Below are 24,078 nucleotides of genomic sequence, written 5' to 3' on the forward strand. Positions count from 1 at the left end.
CGTGACAATCGATCTCAATGTAATTAGGGGAAAAAACAAAAGTGTTACATTCGTCCTGGTTCTCCCCAAAATGCTACAGCCCACACTTATTTGTAAAAGAGGAATTGTTGTTCAATATTTTGTTTATCAATAGGTGATTGTGTTTCTGTCTTCTGTCTTGGTATAGGCTCTGAGATGAAATAGTAGGCTATATTATGATGTGCTCTTATCTCACATCAATACTACAGCCTAGGCTTACCCATACTGTCCAGGCTACAGGTCTATTTACTTTCGAGCATGCTTGGCTATTAAATGAGCGATAGATAAATGGTAGCCTAATATTTGTTGTGTAGCAGGAATAAACCAGTATGTCAGAAAATATGATTGATTTTTAGCTCCATACAATAATAAACATATTAGGCTACATGTTGCTAGGCAATCTTCTTACCAATGGTAAATGTATCCATTTTATCATTAGGCAATTTTTTATTGTTTTTAAAAACATAATTTTTATTATTGTGTGTCAAACACCTCCATTTCCCCCAAAATAACAATATTTGCTTGTAATACAATTCTTAATTCATTTTAAGTTCTGTGTTCTCATGGTCTGAGATTTGAGTGGAGATAGGCACACTTTCCTTTCAAGTTCAAATTTGATAAATACCAACAGTTTGTGGGAAAAATGGCAGTCTTTTTCGTGTGTGTGCACCTTTAATCATTGAGGCCCCAGTTCTTTTTAAGGTAAGAAGCCAAATCTGTTTGATTTGTCAATTACCAAAGTCTTAATCTTTTTTTGTTGTTGTCTATATCCTCAGCAATACATGTTTCTGTATTCAAATAAACTAGGATTAGTGTTTCCTTTCTCCACATCCTGTGTTTGAGGAAGCTCCCTCATTTGGCTTGCACCCTGATGACAAGACTGACCTTTCACATTGACCAGAGCATAACTGTTTTCCTTGCCGTACAGTAGTTGTCATTGTTAGCTGCATGTTTACTGCCATTAATGGTTTTAGACAGTGATAGCAAAACAAGTTAAAGGTCTTGTAGAGCTTACCTTGTATAGCATAGGGCTACTTGTTGTTGCACTCTCAGGGAAAGGGAAAACTCTGGTATTTGGTGACAAATGTTGTAGGCTCTCGCTGTATATGGAGGAGTAATAACTTCACTTCTGGAGACAGGTTTCATTTCTGTTTGTCATGTGACTCACAGACTGAGTAGGCTAGATCATCATGGACATTGATGGAAATAAACATGATTCGGCATAGCTGTTATCAAAACATAGGTTAGTTTGTCATTAGGTGTAGTGTTTTCATGCATTAGGGTCTGGTGAGTCGTGGCGAGTTATTCTGCTGCCCAGGAGGGGTGTGGAACTCTACACAGTCACACTACAGCAAGAGGCGGGGCTGGATATAAGCTACGGTATGATGTTTGTTTTTATAATTTGAATGTGCTCTTTTTTTCTTCTTCAGGAGATAAGGAACTATTCTCTACGAACTTTGTCTGAGTGTGGACTGTAGAAATGCCTCCTGGGCCATCTTTTGGCAAATTATATTTGATGCCCCTGAGGATCTTTGTGGACTGCTTGTTACCAAACGGGATGATCCTGACCCTCGAGTGCCTTCGTGAGCCCACGCTCATCGCCATCAAACACTAACTGTTCAAGGAGGCCAGGAAGTACCCCCTGCATCTCCTACTACATGCCTCTTACATATTTATCAGTGTTACACAGGATGCAGAGCGAGAGGAATTCTACGATGAAACTAGGAGACTGTGATCTCAGGCTCTTTCAGCCTTTTCTGAAGGTCATGGAACCCATTGGCAACCTAGAGGAGAAAATTCTTAACAGAGAAATTGGTAAGACTTAGGCTACTTACTACCCTGCCTCCTCTTTGTAGAGAGTAAAAATAACTTTTAAACAGGCTTACGTTTATATTAGATATCTTCTAAAACATCATATCAGTAAGTGAGTTTCTTTTGTTTCCGGATTCGCAATATGTTTACCCTCCCAATGTGGAATCAACACAAGAACTTCCAAAGCACATCCATGGCAAACGGAACAAAGGTAGGCATTGTTGTATCAATTAAAATCAAGCAATGTGATTGTAATGTCATGATGCTGCAAAGATGCCTAAGGCAGATCTAGTGGGTGTCAAACGACAACCTGTTTTTACTTTGTCAACACATATGCATTAATAAGCAACATTAATAAGCAACAAACAAAATTATCCTTATTCCTTTTCATGATAATCTCTTTCAAGGTTGTTCTTAGCCTGTGTGTGGTAATGATTATTCTCTTTTCTGTTCCTTATTTTATAGGTCAAATCATTGTAGTGATTTGGGTGATCGTCTCTCCCAACAACGACAAGCAGAAATAAACCTTGAAGATCAACCATGATTGTGTGCCAGAACAATGGCCGAGGCCATTCGGAAGAAAGCCAGGAGCATGCTGTTGTCCCCCGAACAACTCAAGATGTGTGTACAGGAGTACCAGGGCAAGTACATGCTCAAAGTGTGCGGCTGTGACGAGTACCTCCTGGATAAATGCTCCAAGAGGTTTGTTTGTTGGGCCCTAATGAGCACTGCATGTAACCAATGCATATACATTGAAGCCTAACATTAGTTCTGACTCAGGTCTATATCTTAAAGGTCCAATGCAGCCATTGTTTTTTTATCTCAATATCAAATCATTTTTGAGTAGCAATTAAGTACCTTACTGTGACTGTCTTCAATTAAAATGGCAAAAAACAACAATTAAAAACAGTTTCTTAGCACAAAGCAATTTCTTAAGATCTTATTGGTCTATTAAATCATTTTGATGTCACCAGGCATGCCAAAGCTCCATCCCACCACAACAGGCTGAAACTTCACAATTTCACAGTATTATTCCAACCTCAAAGTGTGGAGAAGAAAAAATAAATATATACACTACCGTTCAAAAGTTTGAGGTCACTTAGAAATGTCCTTATTATTGAAAGAAAAGTACATTTGTTGTCCATTAAAATAACATAAAATTGATCAGAAATACAGTGTAGACATTGTTAATGTTGTAAATGACTATTGTAGTTGGAAATGGCAGATTTTTAAAGGAATACCTACATAGGCGTACAGAGGCCCATTATCAGCAACCAATGGCACGCTGTGTTAGCTAATCCAAGTTTATCATTTTAAAAGGCTAAATGATCATTATAAAACACTTTTGCAATTATGTTAGCACAGCTGAAAACTGTTGTTTCTGATTAAAGAAGCAATAAAACTGGCCTTTTTTAGACTAGTTGAGTATCTGGGGTATCAGCATTTGTGGGTTCGATTACAGGCTCAAAATGGCCAGAAACAAAGAACTTTCTTCTGAAACTCATCAGTCTCGATCAACGCTGTGTACTACTCCTTTCACAGAACAGTGCAAACTGGCTTTAACCAGAATAGAAAGAGGAGTGGGAGGCCCTGGTGCACAACTGAGAAAGAGGACAAGTACATTAGTGTCTAGTTTGAGAAACAGACGCCTCAAAAGTCCTCAACTGGCAGCTTCATTAAATAGTACCATCAAAACACCAGTCTCAACGTCAACAGTGAAGAGGCGACTCTAGGATGCTGGCCTTCTAGGCATAGTTCCTCTGTCCAGTGTCTGTGTTATTTTGCCCATCTTAATCTTTTATTTTTATTGGCCAGTCTGGCTGAGATATGGATTTTTCTTTGCAACTCTGCCTAGAAGGCCAGCATCCCGGAGTCGCCTCTTCACGTTGACGTGAAGAGGCAAGTCCTTATTTGTTTGTCTGTCTATTCTTCCTGTTGTCCATGAAGATTTATGTGCGAATCGGCGTCTACCATGGAGGGGAGCAGATTTGTGACAACGTGAACACGCAGCGTGTGCCTTGCTCTAATTCCAAGTTTTACACACACACACAAACACGTGCTGTCACAGACAGTGACTCACTCATCAAGATATATATTGTTGCTCTTTATCCGATGGTAATGTGTTGATCTGTGATTTGTACACTTATAATTGGTTCAGGGTGATTTACCGTGGCTGTGCTTGTCTCCTAGGTGGAACGAGTGGCTGACATACGACATGTACATTCCAGACATCCCCCGGGCTCCCGCCTCTGTCTCTCCATCTGCTCTGTGAAAGGCAGGAAGGGGAAGAAGGAGGCAAGCACTCAGTTTAATCAGACACCCCAGACCTTTAAGAGTATAAATGATACCCACTGGCTAGAACAGTGTTGAATGGTCTTACTTGAATGACCCGAGGTGTCCTCTATGTGCATGTTGAATTACTTATCGACTTGTGGCGTGGAGAGATCATGGCTGTGTAACCTAGGCATGAAGACTGTAACCAACACCTGGGCTGGGTGATATCACCTGAATGTCGGAGAGATGGGTTTTCGTGCCTATGATGAATTAGAGATAAATGTCTCTAAAGGCCATCCTTTGCGAGCAACCTACTTTACACCTCAAAGCCAATTAACTTGAACTAAAACATAGTCTGTTTGTTTGCCTCCTATTCTTTTCAATTCAATTCAGTATGACTTTTATTCCACAAGGGGGCAATTAGGATGTTTGTGTTGTTAGTTACAAGTACCCCATATAACATTAACATAAGCCTGTAGGACTGCATTCACTATTCTTTGTGGAAGGACGGCCATTCACAATATGTGTGTTAGTAACCGAAGCCACCCTTTGACCATGATCCTCCCCTCAGGAGCATTGTCCACTGGCATGGGGGAACGTCAACCTCTATGACTGCACTCACACCCTGGTGTCTGGGAAGATGGCTCTGAACCTGTGGCCTGTACCCCACGGCCTGGAGGACCTACCTCAACCCAAACGAAGTCACAGGCTTCAACCCCAACAAGGTAAACATGTTAGTTAGCATGTTAATATGACCACTCTATATTTCTATGATCTTCAGTTCCTATTACAGTAGAATGCCTATATTTCGCACACACAGGAAACACCCTGTCTAGAGCTGGAGTTTGACTACTTGAACTATCCTGTCAAGTTCCCAGACATGACCACTGTGGAGGAGCATGCTAACTGGACAATATCCAGGGAGCTGGGCTTCAACTACTACCAGTTAGGCCAGGTAATAGCATACATGGATATACACTGAGTGTATAAAACATTAGGAACATCTGCTCTTTCCGTGACATAGACTGACCAGGTGAAAGCTATGATCCCTTATTGATGTCACTTGTTAAATCCATTTCAATCAGTGTAGATGAAGGATAGGAGACAGGTTAAAGAATGATTTTTAAGCCTTGAGACAATTGATACATGGATTGTGTGTGTGTGCCATTCAGAGGGTGAATGGGCAAGACAATATATTTAAGTGCCTTTGAACGGGGTACGGTAGTAGGTGCCAGGCGCACTGGTTTTAAGGGATCAAGAACTGCAAAGCTGCTGGGTTTTTCACGCTCAACAGTTTCCCGTGTTTATCAAGAATGCTACACCACCCAAAGCACATCCAGCCAACTTGACACAACTTTGGGAACCAATGGGGTGAACATGGGCCAGCACCCTGTGGAACGCTTTTGACACCTTGTAGATTCCATTCACCTGAGGAATTGAGGCTGTTCTGAGGGCAAGAAGGAGTGCAACTCAATATTAGGAAGGTGTTCCTCATGTTTTGTACACTCAATGTGCATGGTAGCTGGTCTGATGTGATGTCTGATCCTTTGCAGAGTAAAAGAGTGGCGCGAGACCACACCTTAACAGACAGTGATAGCGAGCAGCTGAGACAGGTTCGCAATCGAGACCCCCTGTTTGAGATCACCGAGCAGGAGCAGGACTTCCTCTGGAAGCACAGCTCCTGTCAGAAGCAGTACTGTCACCACCACAGAACTAGAATCAGTAGTCACCACCACACTTTACCTGGACAGAACCACTTAGTGAGGCCTTGACTACTGTCGCTTACTCACCAGGCAATAGTGTATAATTATACCTTTCCCAAGATCCTACTGGCTGTCAAGTGGAACTCAAGAGATGAAGTAGCGCAGGTGACATGTTTGTTTTTAACATTATGGAGCCAACATTTTTTAAAGACACTTCTCTCAAAAATGGAGAATGAAAGAAAATGTATTCTGAAAGTCTTCAGTCACCTTTCTGTGAACTCTTGTGGGAATTGAATCCTCTTCTACTGCAGCACTTATACCAATGTAATAGTGGTGAAGTTACTGTTGTTTTTCTTGCTCATAGATGTATTGCCTTCTGAAGGATTGGCCAGCAATTAACCAGAGCAAGCCATGGAGCTGCTGGATTGTAACTATTCAGACCCAATGACCCGTGACTTTGCAGTTCGGTGCCTTGAGAAGTACTTGACCGATGACAAACTCTCTCAGTACCTCATTCAGTTGGTCCAGGTAGGATTTATTTGGCTTTGGCTTCCAGAGTGAATTTCCTCTCACGTTTCTTTGATTGTTTGGGCGGTTGTCAAATATAAAATGTCATAATGACTATAATCTCCATACTCTCTTGTCAGGTTCTTAATATGAGCTGTACCTTGATAACCCACTGGTACGATTTCTGCTGAAAAAGGCCTTCACTAACCAAACGATAGGATTTATTTTTCTGGCACTTAAAGTGAGTTACTAATAGTTACTTTACTGAGTCAATTCCATTACTTCACAGAGGTGACTAATTTCTAATGCCCTATAACTCATCCACTTTCACTGTCCATTATGTGCCCCAGGTCTGAGATGCACAATAAGACGGTGAGCCAGCGGTTCGGCCTGCTCTTGGAGTCCTACTTCCACGCCTGTGGCATGTACCTCAAGCACCTATGCAGACAGGTGGAGGCCATGGAGAAACTCATCAACCTCACTAACATCCTCAAACAGGAGAAGGGCGAGACTCAGAAAGTAACCCAGCACTCCCTCTCTTTCTAATACACTCAGGCTTATTGTGCAACATGATGATCTGTTAGAGAATCTCTGTGGCTTCAGCTTACTGTTCCGCGTTTCTGTTTCACTTCCGAAACTGACATCAGTGGCTCTGTTTACCTAATGTTGTGAAAACTAGGCTTCACATTTCAAATAGGACATCTATCTTCACAGCTTGCTCTGTGTGGCCCTTGCAGGTGCAGATGAAGTTCCTGGTGGAGCAGATGAGGACGCCAGACTACATGAATGCCTTGCAGAACTTCACCTTTCCCCTCAACCCTGCATACCGGCTGAGAAACATACGGCGGGCATGCCACACTGGCACTCCTGTGCCTTACCCACATTCTGTATATAGACACTATTGAAACTGTAGATGGGGCATTCTGTTTCAATGGCTAAAATGGTCACCAATCTCTCTTAAATGGCCCTAGTGGGAATATTACATTAATTTGATCTAAGAGAGAGAAGGGAACCTTTCTAGTTCCCCCTCATAACGTTCTGCTCATGCATGAAAATGTGAAATGTCATCGGTAAACCGATTGCCAACCGAAGTGCTCAGCCGCTGGGCCCCTCAGTGCAGACGACTTGCACTCTAACACTGTTCATCCAATTGATCAATGAAATTAATGCAGCTGCATGTGTTGCTTGCGCCTTGTAAAATGCTCTGACACCCCCAGGCTTGAGAAGTGCAGAATCATGTAATCTGCCAAAAGGCCACTGTGGCTCAACTGGGAAAACCCTGACATCATGTCCGAGATCCTCTTCCAGAACAATGAGATCATATTAAAACATGGAGATGAGTCCGAGTCAGGTTTCATATTCGCATTCTGCGTTCTAAAGAAGAGCTTTACCTTGTAATGTTGTACTGGATCAGTTTGGTTAAATGGATGGAATATATTTCAATTCTGCCATGGCACACTGAATATGACTTTGTTTGTTTCAGACCTGCGACAGAACATGCTAACACTTCAGATCATCAGAATCATGGAGAACATTTGACAGAACCAGGGTCTAGACCTGAGGATGTTGCCGTACAACTGCATGTCTCTAGGTGACCGTGTGGGGCTGATCAACGTGGTGCGGAGCTCTCACAACATCATTCAGATCGTGTAAATGTGGCCTGAAGGGGGCACTACAGTACAACAGCTCAGAACTACACAAGTGGCTCAAAGACAAGAACAATGGAGAGATATGAAGAAACTATATGTCGTATGGGCACTTTCCTTCACAATTGTGTTGGTTTGAAAATCGTAAATCATGGCTCAGATTTGACATTGTAACTCTGTATGTAGGTATGACCTGGCCATTGGCTTGTTTACACGATCCTGTGCTGGGTATTGTGTGACCACCTTCATCCTAGGCATCGGTGACAGACACAACAGTAATATAATGGTGAAGGACGATGGGCAGGTAGGACCTGAGTTCTCAAGCTATTGTCATGATTTTTTACAGACTCTCTTCCATACTGTCTGCTTTAACAAATGGACTGATATCAGTATATACTGCTAAATCAACCATTTTCAACATAGACTATATATTTCAATGGCCAAATTTATGCTTGGGGCGGATTTTTTGAGGCTAGAGAATTCAGAGGCAACAAGGGGAATGGTATATACTGATTCTTCTGCATTTTCCCTCCTATTCTGTTTCTCAGGTTCTAAGAGATGTGCTATAAGGCCTACTTGGCCATCAGGCAACATGCCAACCTGTTTTCCATGATGTTGGGCTCCGGGATGCCTGAGCTGCAGTTGCCTACATCTGTAAGACCATGGCACTGGACAAGACTGAACAGGAGGCCCTGGACTACATCATGAAGCAGATCAACGACGCCCACCACGGCGGCTGGACCCCCAAGATGGACTGGATCTTCCACACCATCTGCCAGCACGCACTCAACTGAGCCCTGGCAGGGATACCTTCACCCTGCCGGACACACCTGCCAACTGTGAGCGGCACATCCATACCTCATGAACTGATGGGTGATGCCCGACTGTCTAACCGAGCACTTAACAATCCAGAGCGATATTTTTGTATTTTTTTGACTGTATTTGTTTCCTGCAGCAGCTTAACTAACTCGCCTTCTCTAAAACCGTTGTTTTTTTAACTATTTATTTAACTAGGCAAGTGAGTTAAGAAGTCATTCTTATTTACAATGACGGCCTACCCCGGGCCAATTGTGCGGCGCCCTATGTTACTCCCAATCACGTACGGTTGTGATACAGCCTGGAATCGAACCAGGGTCTGTAGTGACGCCTCTAGCACTGAGATGCAGTGCCTTAGACCACTGCGTCACTAGTGTTTTGTCCATACATTTTCTTTGAACCTTTTGTGTACACTTTTCTCTTCTAAGAGACACCTTCCCTCTGTGTTTATTTGTCTTGTTCCTTTCATTTTTTTAAAAGAGAAGAATTTGCCTGTCACCTTTACAGGGTCACGGGGTATAGGTGTCTTCCTGTAACGTAAATGTCTGTTGAATATGCACGGTACATAGGAACTCCCCCCAAAAAAACAAGGTATGAATTCAGTCACCTCTGGATGTAAAAGTGTTCCATTGAGGCCCAATGGCTCTATTTGGTGGGTATTTCTAGCGCCACAGTTTTTGAATCCATTGTCATACTCCTCTTGCCATCATATTTAGCAGATTGTGCAGATGTTTATTTTTGGGGACACACACACACGCTGTGTGTGTTACTACAGCAGTGCTGGAAGTAATGAATGTGCTGTCAAGAAATCTTGCAGTGTAGAAAGGAAACCTTAATGTAGTTGACGTACAATGAGCACGAGCTGGATTTCTCCCTCTTGTCTCTTTGAGGTCAATGGTAACACACCTCTGTTGCTCAGTGAGACGCCTTCAGTTGAGCTTGGTCATAATGAATGTTGAGAAGTGCATTAAGCTAGACAGTCATAGTCACATCTTGTAACTGATGTTTTGATCATGTCAATGGTGCAGTTGGATTGTGAACTATATGAATGTCACAGTGCTATAGGTTAGAATGGGGAGAATGGGGCAGTACATTGTGAACATAATACTTTATTTGTAAATGTTGGGAGGTGGATGAAGTCTGATCAGTGAATGTGAGATATTTAATGGCTGTTCTGAGGCAGCTAGTCAGCACTGTTTGTGTGTGTTTGCTATTGTGTTCTTAGTGTAAACCTTTCGATAATAGTTTGACTCGGGCGACTCTGAATAGAAGCTGTGGGATACGGTTTTCATTCCATAATGGCACCTCTTTCATATGAAGGACATTCATTTTCAGGTGAAAACTCTGAATTCTCCGTAATGTTCTCAAGCATAACTGATATATGCTGGTGAGAAATAAGGTACCACCTGAAGAAGTGGCTGTTTATGGAAGATTTTTCCCCAACGACAACAAATTTCTCAGAAAGTGATCAAGAAAAAAAACACTTTGCCTTTTGTAACAGTTTTTGTTGATTCTATGAAAGCCAGTTTTGTGTCTATTTTTATGTTATGTGAATCGCTCAATGGTTGTATCTGCATTACCATAGAAAGCCTAACATATACGTGTGTATATATTGTGTATGTGGACACCCGTTCAAATTAGTGGATTCTGCTATTTCAGCCACACCCATTGCTAAGGGGTGTATAAAATCGAACACACAGCCATGCAATCTCCCTAGACAAACATTGGCAGTAGAATGGTGACTTTCAGTGACTTTCAAGGTGGCACTGTCATAGGATGCCCCCTTTCCAACTTGTCAGTTTGTCAAGTTTCTGCCATACTAGAACTGCCCCGGTCAACTGTAAGTGCTATTATTGTGAAGTGGAAATGTCTAGGAGCAACAATGGCTCAGCCACGAAGTGGTAGGCCACAAAAGCTCACAGAACAGGACCGCTGAAGTGCGTCTGTTCTCAGTTGCAACACTCACTACAGAGTTCCAAAATGCTTCTGGAAGAAACGTCAGCACAATAGCTATTCGTCGGGAGCTTCATGAAATGGGTTTCCATGGCCAAACAGCTGCACAGAAGCCTAAGATCACCATGCTCAATGCCAAGTGTCAGCTGGAGGGGTGTAACGCTTGCTGCCATTGGACTCTGGAGCAGTGGAAATGCTTTCTCTGGAGTGATGAATCACACTTCACCATCTGGCAGTCCGACGGACTAATCTGGTTTTGGCGGAAGAACGCTAGCTGCTCGAATGCATAGTGCCAACTGTAAAGTTTGGTGTATGAGGAATAGTGGTCTGGGGCTGTTTTTCATGGTTCGGGCTAGGCCCCTTAGTTCTAGTGAAGTTCCAGTGAAGGGTATCTGTACTTTACTTTACTATTTATATTTTGGACAACTTTTACTTTTACTTCACTACATTCCTAAAGAAAATAATGTACTTTTTACTTCATATATTTTCCCTGACACCCAAAAGTACTCGTTACATTTTCAATGCTTATTAGCAAGACAGGAAAATGGTCCAATCCACACTCTTATCAAGAGAACATCCCTGGTCATCCCTACTGCCTCTGATCTGGCAGACTCACTAAACACACATGCTTCACTTGTAAATTATGTCTGAGCATTGGAATGTGCCGCTGGCTTTCTGTAATTAAATATTTTAAAAAAACAAGAAAATGGCGCCATCTGGTTTGCTTAATATAACGAATTTGAAATGTTTTGTACTTTTACTTTTGATACTTAAGTATATTTTAACAATTACATTTACTTTTGATACTTCAGTATATTTAAAACCAAATACTTTCAGAAATTTACTCTAGTAGTGTTTTACTAGGTGACTTTTACTTGAGCCATTTTCTATAAAGGTATCTTTACTTTTACTCAAGTATGACATGTGGGTACTTTTTCAACAGACTGTCTTATAAGCAATTGTATCCCTTTCCATCTACATTTTGTCAGATGCATTCATTTCAAGCTTATAGCAGACCTGCCAACCCGTATCCATTTTGAGTATCGTGTGCACACATTTCGAGGTCAAAGAACATTGGTACGATACCAAGCTTATACTATACCATTTTTGTTGTTGTTTTGAAATAAGCCTGCTGCACTGCTTTTCACTCGTAAAATAACTGCACCATACACTCGTTCAGGAACAGAAACTGTGTAGCATATTTAGCGGGCGGAACATGCTCTGATCTCTGCAACGGTGTTAGGCGCAAGCACATTGACTAGCAGAGACGTGCTTTTGTGGACGGAAAGAGACTCATGGCAGAGAGAGCTGTTCCGGAAAGAAAGCAGTTTACATTTTCACTGGACTGTCCACGTAAAGACGCTTATTAGAATATTCATTACCCCTTAATATAACCTAGAATAATGTGTGGGCGCTGAGGGGGTCATTGAGACCACGTCAAAATGAATTCAGGATCCAACACTGTTAATTAGACTACTGTTTGCTACATTGATTTATATAATTTAAGACTCGAGGGTTTCAGGAATTTGCAGTTACAGGGTTTTCAAAAATGCAAAATGCTCCCAACTTCCAGAGGGATTCACAGATCTCCCCTGCCCTTAGTCCTATGTCTGCACCACCTTGTCAGAAATGTAAATATAATACAGTCAGTGTGGTAAACGGTTTGTAAATATTTCCCACTTGCTGAACAGCACCAGGGGAGGCATTGTGATGCTGTTCCTGAAACATCATTTGTAAGAAATAAAAACCACGTTTGTATGTTGAAAACAAAGCTGTCAGGGCCATTTGATATATAAGCACGGAGTGTTAGCACAGGGAAATCCATACCGATTGTGAATGTTAAAATAGTTTGGTCATCAAACAAGTCTCTTTACAGAAGGAAATTCAAAGATGTGTCAACTTATTGAGCTCTACATTGGTGTAAAAGGAAATAATCATTTGATGTGTAAATGGTGTAATTGTTATTTAAGAACAAGGTTCAAGGGTCATCTTTGTTACTCCTCTTTATTTAATACAGTACTTTTATTCTGACAGGTTTATAGACATATTGAATTATATTTTTAATATTCTGTATTTTGTCATTACTATCAACAATGCTACTATGATTGTATTTATTACGCAGTCATCTTGCATGAGAGTTGGTTAAAATAATATTATTTTAGTCATTCTGATGAACAGCTGTAAAGAAAGTTTGACGCTATAGGAACAACTAATAATACTTCTAACCAGTGACATCTGCATTATTAAATACAGTATACTTTGTGTTTCAGTTTTTGTTCCTCGGTTAAATACTTGCATTGTATCCAGACTGACTAGAATTATTTGAGTGTTATGTGACAGTGTACAAATAAACTTCTCAGTTAAGTACTTGCATTTGTGGATTGTGTGTTGCTTTACAGAACAACAGCACCCAGCACAATTTAATTATTTTAGTTATTTGTTTTTTGTATCAAATGGCTAAACAGTCTAGATGCACTTTGACAAATTTGAAGGAATACTAAAGCAAGATTGAACTGCATTGTCAGAAAGAGTTATAAAAGCTTGGTAATTTTTCATTTCAAATCAGCAGGTGTGCTTATGATACAAATGCACTATACAGTGTGCACTTGTTTTTTTTCACAGCTAGATTAAATCACTTAAGCCCTCCTCTACCACTGGCAAAGGTGTTGTGCTTTTGTCCTGTGCAGGCCTCGGGGTTGTTGGGGGGACAAACTGCTTCCAGGGCTTGGAGGGGCAGTGGAAGGGGCTCTCAGCAGCAGTGGTGGGGGCCACAGAGGGCAGTGCTGGCTCTTGGTCTGTGTTAGCCATGGTCACAGCAGTCGGGCTGCGCTCCTGAGACTCCTCTGATGACTCCTCTTTGGCTGAAGCAGTAGAAGCTTGGGTTGTTTTAACTTCAGCAAAATTGTTGAAGTTCCTCAAGGGAGACCATCCAGGAGGTCTTCTTCTAAAGACTTCCTGTGAATGGAAAGATTTTTCTTGTCAAAATCCTCCATCATTTAGCACAAATCCCCAAAATGTACAGCTACACATCACTACCCTATTCATTTATCAGATTTTCTGAGCATCATTAATATGCTATGTTAGTACTGTTTGCACAATGTCTCACAAAATTGTCAAGGGGACCCGGTGCACATTCCACATTTGCTTCTGCAGTCTCATGCCTCCAAGGTGCCACATCTACAGTGGAATTGCAGTGAGCGAGTTCCTAGTGAGATAGCATACAAGATGATAGCGATGCCAGGGACAAGCATTCATGATACAACACATGACAGTGAATTATTATCAAATGTATTTCATTTACGTACAGAAGTATTACCACACCAGAATCATATATTAGATCAAATACAGTAGGTTATTTTAAAAAATACTATGAGCTCTAATGGAGTTTACCACATCAGCATCTGGATGACATTCGTCGTTCAGCTCTTTGTGGTCCGCTTTGGAGCAATTGCTTTTCCTCATATCGAACATCAGTCTATACCTGAATCCAGCAACCACCTGAGAAGAGCGTGTGAAAGAAAGTAGATGTTATTGAAATACAATAGTTTGAGCCCCCCCCCCCCCCCCCCTCCCACTCAATGAACTCTGGAATGACACTCCTAACGCAAACAAGTGCATTGCAGTCCAACGGTCACAACCATAAAGATACATTTCGCCACACGCACCACACCTCCCAATGCCAGAACCAAGGTGATGATTTGGTGTGTTTCCATTGGAAGGGATGAGCAAAGATACTTATCTTCTTACAAAATATGATATTTTTTTCTAAATCTCTGTTTCTTTGTGTTGTTTGTCATTGTTGTAAGGCCCAATACCCCGATCCCAACTGGTTACGCTGTTACCTGATTCACACTATAGGGCGCCAACTGTACAATGCTGGCTCTGATAGTTGCTTTTCACAAGTTCCTTTCCAGCATGGGTTCAGAAGCTATGGTGGATGCGTAACCAGGCCAGCCCTGGTCTAGGCTGATCTAGCATGATTTGACTTGGTTGGGCCCTATTGTGTGAATCAGGCTTGAATTGAATTAGGTGTTTAGAGTCATGGTGCTTAACTTTCCACCAGGGGGTGTAGTTGGCTAGTCTTTGTAATGTTCAATAACTCCCAGTGAGATTTGCAACTGATTTACATGTACCTGTCTAGTAGCGAAACCAACACTGTTCAGGATGAAGTGGTGGCTGGAGTCAGAATCAGCATTGAACCTGGTGATGGAGTATGTCAAGGGATCCTTCAGGTCCTCACTGTCCACATCAATCTCCCTAGGACACCCCAGACATGTGGACCGTTCAGCAACAACAGGGGCCTCCACTGGAAGTCAGAGAGGGTTGTCAGTATCACAGTTTGTCTCAGCTGCTCAAAGAAAATTATTTTAGCCACATTTTTCCCAGAATGTTTGGGTGATTCTAGTCACTGTAAATACATATTCTGCAGCTTGTGTCATTCTATGGTCAATATATATTGGGTTGTCTAGAAATAGACTTGTCGGTGTTGTATGGCTTGGTCTACTTGATGTGAAGTGAAAAACTAACCACCTGGGTCACAGAAAACTGCCAGGACCTTTTTATCTGTCTCTGACATGTGGACTGTTGCCTTACAAGGCCTTGGCACCTAATAAACAAAGAAAAAGTGGAAAAAAACTTTAATTGCCAAGAGATGTAATCTAATAACAATGCATTCTTCACCTAGCGAAATTATTAAAATGTACCTTGTTGCCGGTGGGGAGGTAGTCACAGTCTCTCCAGACTTTGTCTCCCCCTGCTGGACAGTCAGTGACCCTGCTATTGAATTCCACAAAGTACTGAGTGCATGAGTCATTCTGAGCCTACAAGAGAGGAACGCAATACTGGACTGTGACTCGGTGTAGGAATGTTCGTATTCCATCTTCAACAACAGAATGAACTCAAGATGTATGCAAATAGGACAGGATAAATTACTAAATATACCATTACAATATTCTCAATCACTAAGCCACCTACCTTTGAGGACTCCAGAATCTGGTAGAGTGCTAGTTGATTTCCAAAAGGAAGCTTCTCATTATACTTGACTAGGGCCAAGTCCACAGCTGCCTCCACATCTTTGTCATCACAGAACGCCAGAACCTGCTCTGGCTCCAGCTCCTGCCCCTGTCCTGGAGCCCAAAGCTGGAGAGAGAACACCACCAGCGCACACAGTCTCACTCCAAGTTTCATAATGAATGTCCCAGGTCCAGAGAGAATCAAATGTGAGACCAGATTTCGTTCCCTACTGGACTCCTACCTCTGAAATGATTGACTGTAGTCTATTCGCCAACACAAACCTGTTCAAATAAAACGAGACTGTTCACACACAAAAAAAGAAAGCCATCCAGGCAGTTCCAGTGACAGAGGAGTAAATGTTTACTTATCAGCTGTCACCACCATGCCTGCACTCTTTAAAAATCAATACCCTTTTCTGAGTTGTAGAGAGTTTATGGCAAGAAAAATAATGGACATGTTTAACGATATATTAACTTCCTACAGTCACTTGTTGTGGCACCAGTTTGTTTGACACATCTAAAAAGATCCATACATGACTGATAACGAACTATGTAAGAGTCAAAGTGTACGAGTCAACTAGGTTAGATTCACGTGCCTGAGGAGGGTTTATTTTCCTGTCTCCTCTATAATGTAAGGAATTAAACCTATCTTGCTGTGCTGTGAATGTGCTGGTCAAATGACACATTATCCCAAGGGAATAACCTGTAGTAGCCACTTCATATTATGCCTATAATGACTATATCAAAAACATTTTGGTCTAATGAAAACTAATTGTCTATCCCTAAAGTAAACATAAATATTAGTTTAGTTTTAAGTGGGTGTCATACGGTAATACAATAATAAAGGTCTCTGCTATTTAGATGTAAATGGGGAGGGAATAAGACAACCTCTCTACCACAATAAAGACTTTGGGTGGATAAATATCACGCCTAACCAGACACTTTCCAAAAATGATTGTCAGTTTGTCAATGCAGAGTTAAGCCTGACCTGCATTGACACTGCTGCAGTACTGTGTATTTTAGGAGATACTTTGTCCCTCTCTACCTTTGACCCCGATTGCCTCCAATGCCTGCCTACGCATAGTTTGATTTCCCGAGCTCAGCCATTCCCAGAAACCATCTACAACTCTGGTGCAATAATAATACGAATAATAATACAAATGCAATCTTTGATTAACCAATGTAAAACATATTTTCAATTTAGAGGCTAACATCTTTAACTCCTGGCTAATGCAAACAAGTAATTATCATAAAAAAATGTGAATTCAACAGACCAGATGGGCTGGTTCCTTTTTGACCTAGTGGGCCTGTCTATTTTGGGGGGGGTTGCACAAAATTATCATTATCTGGCTAATAATGTGAGCCTCAAGGAAATAAATTTACCGGGTTTTTCTTCAGAAATACCAGAGACGATATCTGGTACCAGTCCGCTCTGATTCAACATATGACCTTTAAATGAACCAACCTACTTTTAGGCTATGTTTTTAGGTAATAAAAAAAAAAAGATTATTTCACCTTTATTCAACCAGGTAGGCTAGTTGAGAACAAGTTCTCATTTACAACTGCGACCTGGCCAAGACAAAGCACAGCCGTTCGACACATACAACAACACAGAGTTACACATGGAATAAACAAACATACAGTGAATAATACAGTAGAAAAAGACAAATCTATATACAGTGAGTGCAAATGAGGTAAGACAAGGGAGGTAAGGCAATAAATAGGCCATGGAAGGAGAGTTGTATGGCATTGAAGCTCATCTGGAGGTTAGTTAACACAGTGTCCAAAGAAGAGCCAGAAGTATACAGAATGGTGTCGTCTGCGTAGAGGTGGATCAGAGAATCACCAGCAGCGAGAGCGACATCATTGATGTATACAGAGAAGATAGTCGGCCCGAGAATTGAACCCTGTGGCACACCCATAGAGACTGTAAGAGGTCTGGACAACAGGCCCTCTGATTTGACACACTGAACTCTATCAGAGAAGTAGTTGGTGAACCAGGCGAGGCAATCATTTGAGAAACCAAGGCTGTTGTCACGTTCTGACCTTAGTTATTTTGTTATGTCTTTGTTTTAGTATGGTCAGGGTGTGAGTTGGGTGGGTTGTCTATGTTTGTTTTTCTATGAGTTGGTATTTCTGTGTTTGGCCTGGTATGGTTCTCAATCAGAGGCAGCTGTCAATCGTTGTCCCTGATTGAGAACCATACTTAGGCAGCCTGTTTTCACCCTTGATTTGTGGGTGATTATTTTCTGTGTCTTCCACACGGAACTGTTTCGGTTTTTGTTATTTCACGTTGTTATTTTGTATTTTTCTGTCTTCTATTAAAAGTATCATGAACACTTACCACTCTGCACATTGGTCCTCCGATCCTTCCTACTACTCCTCGTCAGAGGAGGAAGAAGACCGTTACAGAATCACCCACCAACCAAGGACCAAGCAGCGTGGTAACGGGCAGTGGCAGAAATCTCAAGACTCCTGGACATGGGAGGAGATTCTGGATGGCAAGGGACCCTGGGCACAGACTGGGGAATATCGCCAGCCTGATAAAGAAGAACTTGGAGGCAGCCAAAGCAGAGCGGCGGCATTTTGAGGAATTGGCACGGCAGCGCAACAGAGATGAGAGGCAGCCCCAAAAATGTATTGCGGGAGGCACACGGGGAGTGTGGCTAAGTCAGGTAGGACACCTGAGCCAACTCCCCGTGCTTACCGTGGAGAGAGGTGGACCGGGCAGGCACCGTGTTATGCCGTGAGGCGCACGGTGTCCCCGGTGCGCAGGCATAGCCCGGTGCATTACATTGCAGCATCTCGTATCGGCCGGGCTAGAGTGGGCATCGAGCCAGGTGCCATGAAGCCGGCTCAGTGCATCTGGTCTCCAGTGCGTCTCCTCGGGCCGGGGTACGCATGGTGTCCCCGGGTTCCACCTCGCCCCGGGTTCCACCTCCGGTCTATTGCAATTTTTTTTGAAAGGGGCCAGCTTATTTAAGATGGCGAGGAAGGCACTTTTAAAGAATGACCAGGCATCTTCTACTGACCGGTTGAGGTCAATATCCTTCCAGGATACCCGGGCCAGGTCGATTAGGAAGGCCTGCTCGCGGAAGTGTTTTAGGGAGCATTTGAATGTGATGAGGGGTGGTCGTTTGACCGCAGACCCGTTATGGATGTAGGCAATTAGGCAGTGGTCGCTGAGATCTTGGTTGAAAACAGCAGAGGTGTATTTGGAGGGCAGGTTGGTGAGGATGATATCTATGAGGGTGCCCGTGTTTACAGATTTGGGGTTGTACCTGATGTGTTCATTGATAATTTGTGAGAGATTGAGGGCATCAAGCTTAGATTGTAGGATGGCTGGGGTGTTAAGCATGTCCCAGTTTAGGTCACCTAGCAGCACTAGCTCTGAAGAAATATGGGGGGCAATCAGTTCACATATGGTGTCCAGGGCACAGCTGGGACAGAGGGTGGTCTATAGCAAGCGGCAACGGTGAGAGACTTGTTTCTGGAAAGGCGGATTTTAAAAGTAGAAGCTCAAATTGTTTGGGTACAGATCTGGATGGTAGGCTATCTCTGCAGTAGATTGCAACACCGCCCCCTTTGGCAGTTCTATCTTGTCGGAAAATGTTATAGTTAGGGATGGAAATTTCAGGGTTTCTGGTGGTCTTCCTGAGCCAGGATTCAGACACGGCTAGGACCTCCGGGCTGTCAGAGTGTGCTTGGGCAGTGAATAAAACAAACTTAGGGAGGATGCTTCTAATGTGAACATGCATGAGACCAAGGCTTTTACGGTTACAGAAGTAAGCAAATGATAGCGCCTGGGGAATGGGAGTGTAGCTAGGCACTGCAGGGCCTGGATTAACCTCCACACCACCAGAGGAATAGAGGAGGAGTAGGATAAGTGTACGGCTAAAGGCTAAAAGTACTGGTCGTCTAGTACGTTCAAAACAGAGAGTAAAAGGAGTAGATTTCTGGGCACGTTAGAATAGATTCAAGGCATAATGTAAATCAAATCAAATCCAATTTTATTTGTCACATACACATGGTTAGCAGATGTTAATGCGAGTGTAGCGAAATGCTTGTGCTTCTAGTTCCGACAATGCAGTAATAACCAACGAGTAATCTAACCTAACAATTTCACAACAACTACCTTATACACACAAGTGTAAAGGGATGAAGAATATGTACATAAAGATATATGAATGAGTGATGGTACAGAATGGCATAGGCAAGATGCAGTAGATGGTATCGAGTGCAGTATATACATATGAGATGAGTAATGTAGGGTATGTAAACATATAAAAGTGGCATTATTTAAAGTGGCTAGTGATACATGTATTACATAAAGATGGCAAGATGCAATAGATTGTATAGAGTACAGTATATACATATGAGATGAGTAATGTAGGGTATGTAAACATTATATTAAGTGGCATTGTTTAAAGTGGCTAGTGATACATTTTTCACATCAATTTTTCCATTATTAAAGTGGCTGGAGTTGAGTCAGTATGTTGGCAGCAGCCACTCAATGTTAGTGGTGGCTGTTTAACAGTCTGATGGCCTTGAGATAGAAGCTTTTTTTCGGTCTCTCGGTCCCTGCTTTGATGCACCTGTACTGACCTCGCCTTCTGGATGATATGACGGTGTGAACATGCAGTGGCTCGGGTGGTTGTTGTCCTTGATGATCTTTATGGCCTTCCTGTGACATCGGGTGGTGTAGGTGTCCTGGAGGGCAGGTAGTTTGCCCCCGGTGATGCGTTGTACAGACAAAGGTATGGTAGGATGTGGATACAGTGAGGGTAAACCTTTGCATAGAGTGACGATGAAAGAGATATTCTCCCTAGAAATATCATTTAAACCAGGTGCTGTCACCGCATGTGTGGTAGGTGGAACTAAAGTTTTAAATAAGGTGTATTGAGCAGGGCTAGAGGCTCTACAGTGAAATAAGGCAATAAATACTAACCAAAACAGCAATGGACAAGGCGTATTGACGTTAGCGAGAGGCATGCGTAGCCGAGTAATCATAGGAGTCCAGTGAGTGGCTTCAGGCGGCTTGCGGGCCGGGGCTAGGAATCTAACAGAAGGGCCTTGGAGGGACGTCGCGACGGAATAAAGTCTGTTGTGGCCCCCTCGTGCTATTGCATTGGCAGACGGATCAGCAGGGCTCCGTGTGGTAAACCAGGCCAATTGGCAGAATAGGTATAGTGGCCAAATTATTTGCCCGGTGGGCCTCTTAAGCTAACAGTCTGATGTGCTCTGGACAGCTAGCAGGCCGCGGCTAGCATGCTAGCGGATGGGATTTCAGGGGACGATGCGACGGCGGAGCCAGTTGATAAAAACCCCATTGGGCGAGTCACGTCGGTGGTCCGTGATGAGTCGGGAAAGCCAGTTGGCAAAAAGAGGTATTGTAGCCCAAGTAGTGGCTGATGGACCTCTTTGGATAGCAGGGAGATGGGCCTAGTAAAGCTAGCTTCAGGCTAAAGAGTTGAGTAGACACAAAACAGAACATATCTGACCTGCAACAGCACAAGGTGCAGTTAGTTACATCATATACTGTCCATCAGCCATTTAAATAATTTAAAAATTAAACACTCTTTGCCCCTCCCCTTGAATGTGCTCATCACTTGAGCAAAATGTTTTGGTCTTCTGGAGTGGAATTCACCACATCACATCTCACAACCCACATTTGGTGACAAACACCTAACTGAACGCACAAGAAAACAGACAAACTCAGCAACAACATGCATCGTGAAACAATACTTTTTCTACTGGTTGTGATCATAATGGGTGAGTTACATGCATCTTTATCTAATAATGTCTAATAATGTTTAATCTATTCAGTGTTAGTGGTAGTCTGATATAAATTGAAACTAGGCAATGCTGCAATGCAGTTAACCACGAAGTATGGAATCGTTAATCTATAATATAGGGCATTTGAATCTGATTTTGATTCTGAGATGATAACAGTGGTACTCTATAACAGTGCTCTGTTGAGTGCACTCTTAGAAAAAAAGGTACTATATAGAACCTAAAAGGGTTATTCAGCTGTCCTTATAGGTTCCAGGTGGAACCCTTTCGGTTTACATGTAAAAACCCTTTCCATAGAGGGTTCTACATGGAACCCAGAAGGGTTCTACCTGGAAACAAAAAGGGTTCTCCTATTGGGACAGCCGAATAACCTTTTTGGAACCCTTTTTTCTAAGAGTTTAAAACATTGCTCGTAAACTTCATGACATTTTAAAAACATAATCATGACCACTTCAACACATGGAGTAATACCAAACAAGTTGTTAGAATAGCTTATTTAGGTTTATTGTTTAAAAAAAAAGTTTAAAAAAAAGAAGCATCTGAAACCAAAGGGTGCATATGAATGGTGTCTTGTGGTTTCTGTAAACTGTTTCACTTTACACTTCACTGCATACCCCTTTACAGGAAACAGCCTCATGACTGCTGCATTGGATCCTAAGCCCACTGAACAGGCCAACCTACCACAGAGGCCTGTCCTTCAGCCCAAAGAGACTGTTCCTGTCACCGGAAACTATGTGCTGAAAGACCCTACAGGCACGTCGTGCATCAAACTCTCCATGGGAGTTGAGTACGTAGTTATTGAGAAGAAGGTAGGGGCAGTCACTTTCTCAGCACTTTTTGTTTAGTACATTTCAGCACTTCTTTGTCAGGGGTGAGATCTCATGTGGGTTGCTACCAAACTGTGACAAATAGACAACAGTCACAAAAAAATGATACAGATTAATATTATATAAGTAGCTGTAAATCCTACAACATCACTTGTTTGCTTTGTTTTTGTCCTTTTCCAATCCAATGCTACGTTGATTCTTTTTTTTCTCCCAGAAACCTTCCTATTTCAACTTAGACCCTACCACCACCAAGACTACTGGTAGATGTGCTGAAAAAGAGTCTGTTCTCTCCCTGGCTTTTCTAGGAAAGGGAGGCGATCTGAATCTCACCTTTGAAAAGGTACAAATTCAGAAACGTCCATTTTCTCATGTCTGACACGTATGACCACATGTTATAACTGGAAAACCTTTTTTAGCCCCATATCTTTCTGACTCGTACTGAGATAATGGCTGTGAATTCACAGGTTGACTTTTCCATAACGAGCAGAAGCAGAGTCATAGATTATACATGGCTCTGAGTAGAAGCATACTCATTCAAATACATTTGCATGATGATTTGCATGTTTGGCTTTGAATAAACACTTAAGTATTTGTCTACCCACAGGAAGGGAACCTGACCTATGTGTCAAAGATCACAGGTCATTTGGCACCAGGCAAAGGTAAATTAACCATTATCATCTCACAAAATAGACACATGATGTGAAACAAATGCATATATCTTTTTCTACAGATGTCATTGTCAGAAAAACCAGGCTGATCTTGTTCTTCCACAATTAGGAATTAAGAACTATTTTGGGGTAATAGAACATGAGAAGCTGTTCCCAACTGCCGCTGGCCGCAGCCTCAAGTGCTACTCTCAGACCGAGTTTCATCTGTCTGAGAACCTTCGAGTGAAGATTGTGTCTCTTCAGTTCCAAGCTTTCAAACTCACCAATGGGAATTTTGGAGAGGGTAGGTCACTTTAACTGGGGCCTTTCTGTTCACGATTTACAAAACCATTTTATTTATGATTTTACTGTAAGGTTATATATGGTTTAATGCTTTGAAATGTAACATTGTAAACGTAATGTTTTGTCCTTTCAGCCCATCAAAAACAATTATTCAAAGTGCTAAGATCCAGATGTTGTTTTCTAATGTCCCCCTTATGACATTTCAGAGGTTGAGTGCAGGGCTGATTTCATCAAGAAGATCATTCCCATTATTTTTGGTGCCACGGTTGTGGGGCTCTTGCTGATTGCTGTCCTGTCCTTCCTGATAATCCGGGACCACCACAGACATGCTGGCTATGACAGGATCTGAGAATGCTTCATGCAAAAAACATGAACACTTTTTATAGCCATGTTTTGTATTTCCTAAATGTTTTTTTATCCATTGCCAATTATACACTATTGTTGTTTTTAAATATGAAATATTTCTGCAAAGAAAATATAAATAACATTATTACAGTAAAAAAATATGTGAATGTGGTTAACACTTATAGGAAAGCTCTGTGTACATTTTCAATCACAATCAGCAAATATGGTCTGAATAATGTGGCTTTATTTTAGCAATTAGAATTTTGATGTTTGGAGATTATATTCTGGTTTGAAGAGTGCATACATTCCCGTGTGGCTTTATCCAGCTGGATTGAAATACATTATCATCAAATGCATGTATACGCCTTTTTATAAAAACACACTGCCCAAAAACATATAATTCTGTAAGACATTGTTAATTC

The 24,078-nt window shown here is 42.0% G+C and overlaps 3 protein-coding genes and 1 pseudogene across 4 annotated transcripts; 3 read left to right on the plus strand and 1 right to left on the minus strand.

Annotated features, from left to right (window-relative positions):
• Positions 1-926: 926 nt before the first annotated feature.
• On the plus strand, positions 927-4,544 carry LOC115145040 (phosphatidylinositol 4,5-bisphosphate 3-kinase catalytic subunit alpha isoform-like). Of its 2 annotated transcripts, XR_003865903.2 has the most exons (4): positions 927-1,833; positions 2,006-2,041; positions 2,296-2,532; positions 4,021-4,544. XR_003865903.2 is itself a non-coding variant. In XM_029686266.2 (3 exons), exons 2-3 carry the CDS (start codon positions 2,390-2,392, stop codon positions 4,100-4,102), a joined length of 225 nt encoding a protein of 74 aa, XP_029542126.1. In that variant the 5' UTR covers positions 927-2,041; positions 2,296-2,389; the 3' UTR covers positions 4,103-4,544. The 2 variants fall into 2 exon arrangements, 1 of the variants encoding a protein (XP_029542126.1); XM_029686266.2 differs by having other exon boundaries at positions 927-2,041.
• Positions 4,545-4,744: 200 nt separating this feature from the next.
• Positions 4,745-13,678, plus strand: LOC115145097 (phosphatidylinositol 4,5-bisphosphate 3-kinase catalytic subunit alpha isoform-like; annotated as a pseudogene).
• LOC115145042 (kininogen) lies at positions 12,715-16,042 on the minus strand. The gene is made up of 7 exons (XM_029686268.2): positions 15,704-16,042; positions 15,433-15,549; positions 15,260-15,335; positions 14,863-15,035; positions 14,120-14,227; positions 13,836-13,934; positions 12,715-13,684 (listed from the first exon to the last, which is right to left on the minus strand). The coding sequence occupies exons 1-7, from the start codon at positions 15,914-15,916 to the stop codon at positions 13,352-13,354; spliced, it is 1,119 nt and encodes a 372-aa protein (XP_029542128.1). The 5' UTR covers positions 15,917-16,042; the 3' UTR covers positions 12,715-13,351.
• Positions 16,043-21,374: 5,332 nt separating this feature from the next.
• On the plus strand, positions 21,375-23,955 carry LOC115145045 (lysosome-associated membrane glycoprotein 3-like). Its single transcript, XM_029686275.2, has 6 exons — positions 21,375-21,513; positions 22,159-22,343; positions 22,576-22,701; positions 22,966-23,020; positions 23,139-23,312; positions 23,518-23,955. The coding sequence occupies exons 1-6, from the start codon at positions 21,468-21,470 to the stop codon at positions 23,658-23,660; spliced, it is 729 nt and encodes a 242-aa protein (XP_029542135.1). The 5' UTR covers positions 21,375-21,467; the 3' UTR covers positions 23,661-23,955.
• The last annotated feature ends 123 nt before the right edge of the window (positions 23,956-24,078 follow it).

This window comes from Oncorhynchus nerka, linkage group LG17 (assembly GCF_034236695.1).
Source record: "Oncorhynchus nerka isolate Pitt River linkage group LG17, Oner_Uvic_2.0, whole genome shotgun sequence".
Lineage (NCBI taxonomy): Eukaryota > Metazoa > Chordata > Actinopteri > Salmoniformes > Salmonidae > Oncorhynchus > Oncorhynchus nerka.